At 42.1% G+C, this 3105-nt stretch overlaps 2 protein-coding genes across 4 annotated transcripts in view; one reads left to right on the forward strand and one right to left on the reverse strand.

Moving 5' to 3' along the window:
* RPN2 (ribophorin II) overlaps positions 1–388 on the reverse strand; it is a 57283-nt gene extending 56895 nt beyond the window's left edge. For 2 of the 3 annotated variants that reach the window (XM_006764507.2, XM_006764505.2), the window contains exon 1: positions 78–388. In XM_006764507.2, coding sequence (XP_006764570.1) covers positions 78–90 — 13 coding nt within the window. In that variant the 5' untranslated portion in view covers positions 91–388. The remainder of the gene's footprint in view (positions 1–77) is intronic. The other variant, XM_015564444.1, reaches the window with a different exon arrangement.
* The window catches only part of MROH8 (maestro heat like repeat family member 8), a 50213-nt gene that overhangs the window by 1807 nt on the left and 45301 nt on the right, over positions 1–3105 (forward strand). Inside the window, 1 exon segment of the mRNA XM_006779639.2 lies at positions 1–224. This exon segment is cut by the window's left edge and continues 6 nt beyond it. Coding sequence (XP_006779702.1) covers positions 1–224 — 224 coding nt within the window.

Below are 3105 nucleotides of genomic sequence, written 5' to 3' on the forward strand. Positions count from 1 at the left end.
CTCCCGCGGGCGCTGGCCCAGTCGCCGAGGCGTGCCGTCCGCGGGGCCTCGGCTTCGAGCCATGCGCAGCACCTCACCCGGCGGCGCCATTCCTCCGAGCAGGTCCAACAAGGGTCCGCACCGCTAGCGGACTTCCGCTCAGAAAAGTGGCTCCGGGAGCGCGCCGGAGGGGACGCCGGGAACTCGCGGCAGGCTCCGCGTGCTGAGATGCCCTCTAGGGACAGGTCAGTCCCCGCCGTCCCGCTGGGCCGGGCTGCTCCCTGTAGCCACAGCCGGAATTCTGGCCCTCGCGCCCAAATGACCTCGTGGTCCTCGCGTACAGGCCCGCTCCCCCCGGCGCCCAGGCCCACTTGGTACCGGCCACCTTGCAACGGTCTTATTCCGGGCGCTACCACGACGCTATTGGGCAAGGCTTCAGGGCGGGCCCGAAACGGGGCCACCTCTGATTGGTCGGTCGCCTGTCACTCAACCGTCTCTGCAGCCCGGCCAATTTTAAAGAAATGGGAAGGGTCAGGTGGGGACGGGCGGTATTCGAGGGTTTTTTGTGTGATTTTGTTTTGTTTTTTTATTGCCCTTTCGTAAATTATGGCAATTTCCTCCAAAGATTGTTTCGGTTGTTAATACCTAACCTATGAGTGCCATTTCATCTGATTTGCAAAGCATTTGTCTTGACTCCCGATAATTCAGTGACTCTTCATTATTAGGAGGAGCATATTAGCCAAGATTAAGAAGTAACATGCCCAAAGATGGAAGTGATCTAAGAACTAATAATAACTAATTCCACTTATTGAGAGTTAACAGGATAGCCCGACAGTGTCTCTACGTACACAACATTTCGTTTACTCCCTGTCACCACTCTGTGAGGTGTATAGTTATTCCATTTGATAGAGAAGGAAACAAAGATTTGAACCCAGGTAGTTTGACTCCGTCATCTGTGCTTTTTAACTATTATGAACATACGAAGTATGCACAAAATGGTAACTCTTTTTTGTTTTGTTAATCCTCACCAGAGGATATTTTTTCCATTGCTTTTCAGAGAGGATGGAAAGGAGGGAGGGGGGAGCGACAGAGAGAAAGAGAGAGAGAGAGATGGACTAGTTGCCTCCTGCACGAGCAGGGATGGGGAGAGAACCCGTAACCCAGGTATGTGCCCTTGACAAGGAACCCAACCAGAGACCCTTTGATGCTATAACCAATGAGCACCACTGGCCAAGGCACAATATGGTAACTTCTTATTATTAGTGCCACAGATATTATTACCCCAAACAGTGAGAGTCAGTTCTTGCTATGTCTAGTGCTGTGCTGTTTAGTGTGGTAGATACTAGCTATGTGTAAGTATTTAAATTTGAATTGAAATGAACCAAAAGTAAAAATTAGTTTGTACTAGCCACATTTTAAGTGCTCAATAGCCATGTGTGGCTAGTAGGTATCATATGGACAGAGCAGAATTATAAAACATTTCCACTATCACAGAAAGTCCTATTGGACAGTGCTGATCCAGAATATATAAAGAACTCCTTCAACTCAATAATAAAATAACCAATAGTATGCTGGAGCCATCTCATACCGATTTGCAAAGTCAATTGTTGAATTTATCAGGAGTTTGCAAATTCGTTGTTAAATACAACTAAGAAAAATTAAATTATACAAACTGATAATGAAATAAAGTATATTGAAAACCAAACTCATCACTTCCTAAGTGTTTCACTACATTTTCTCATTGTCTATGTTTTCGTGGCCGCTTATTTCTATTGTATCTGAATAGTGGGAATATATGATGGTGTGTGCTACTGCACATTTCTTCCCAAAGTGACATTGGTAGCTTGATTTTGGCCGCAACCATAGATTCAGCAAATGCTACAAACCAGAGCTTGATTTTGTAAACAATAAAAACAAACACAAAACATGAAGCCACTTTAAAACAGAGCTGGAGGCTTCGTTTGGAGCATCACCCCATAAAGCAAAACGTGTCGGGTTCAATTCCCGGTCAGGGCACATACCCAGATTTTGGTGTCAATCCCCAGTCGGGGTACATATAGGAGGCAACCAAAAAAACCCCATAAATATGTTTTGTTTTTTTTAAATGGAGCTGAAGCTACCATGCCAGAGGAAAACAGGGCAAAATAACCTTTGGACCTAAACAACTTTGTTTCCCAAAGAACTGTTTGCAAAAATAAGAAAAAAGCAGCCCTAACCAGTTTGGCTCAGTGGATAGAGCGTTGGCCTGCGGATTCAAGGATCCTAGGTTCGATTCCGGTCAAGGGCATGTACCTTGGTTGCATGTACTTTGGCGGCTGATCGATGTTTCTCTCTCATCGATGTTTCTAATTCTCTATCCCTCTCCCTTCCTCTCTGTAAAAAATCAATAAAATACATTTTTAAAAAAAGAAAGAAAAAAGCAGTTCTAACTGATGACTACCTGACTAAAAATTTAAAACATAGCCTAGAATTAACATCACTATATTGTTATCTTCACCAATAGAAATGCTTTCCTTCTATTAATGTAATTGTTCCTCTTTTTTTCCTCATAAATACCTATTGCCTTTGTCTCCTAATCAGAACATTATTTGGGCTTCCACCTGATTTGATTCCCAAATAGTTATTCTTATTGATCTCAAATAAATGCTTGTTTGCCTCTCACTTTGAAAGGCCTTTTTTATTTTTAGGTTATCAATTATTGCTTTGTTACTGTCTAAACCTAATGGTGGATAAAATGTTAATAGAAATTAAACTTAAAAATGTGCCATGTCTTAGACTTTACATTGTGAATAGTACAAAAATTTGAAGAAATATTTTTCTAGTAATGAAAACTATTATCCAATAAACAATATCATAAATAAGTGCATCACATATTAGAAGTTATTTTGTCTATAGAAAAAAGAAAGGGGAAGAGGGATTGAGGTAGGTGGGGGATATTCTACCTCAGTCTCTCTCTATTTTTTTTTCATTGAATGTATTGGGGTGACACTGGTTAATAAAAGTATTTAGGTTTCAGGTGTACAATTCTATAATACATCATCTGTATATTGTGTGTTCACCACCCCAAGTCAAGTCTCCTTCCATGACCATTTATTCCCCATTTACCCTCTTCTACCTCCTTTTTTC

This window comes from Myotis davidii, unplaced genomic scaffold (assembly GCF_000327345.1).
Source record: "Myotis davidii unplaced genomic scaffold, ASM32734v1 scaffold38, whole genome shotgun sequence".
In the NCBI taxonomy this organism is placed as follows: Eukaryota; Metazoa; Chordata; class Mammalia; order Chiroptera; family Vespertilionidae; genus Myotis; species Myotis davidii.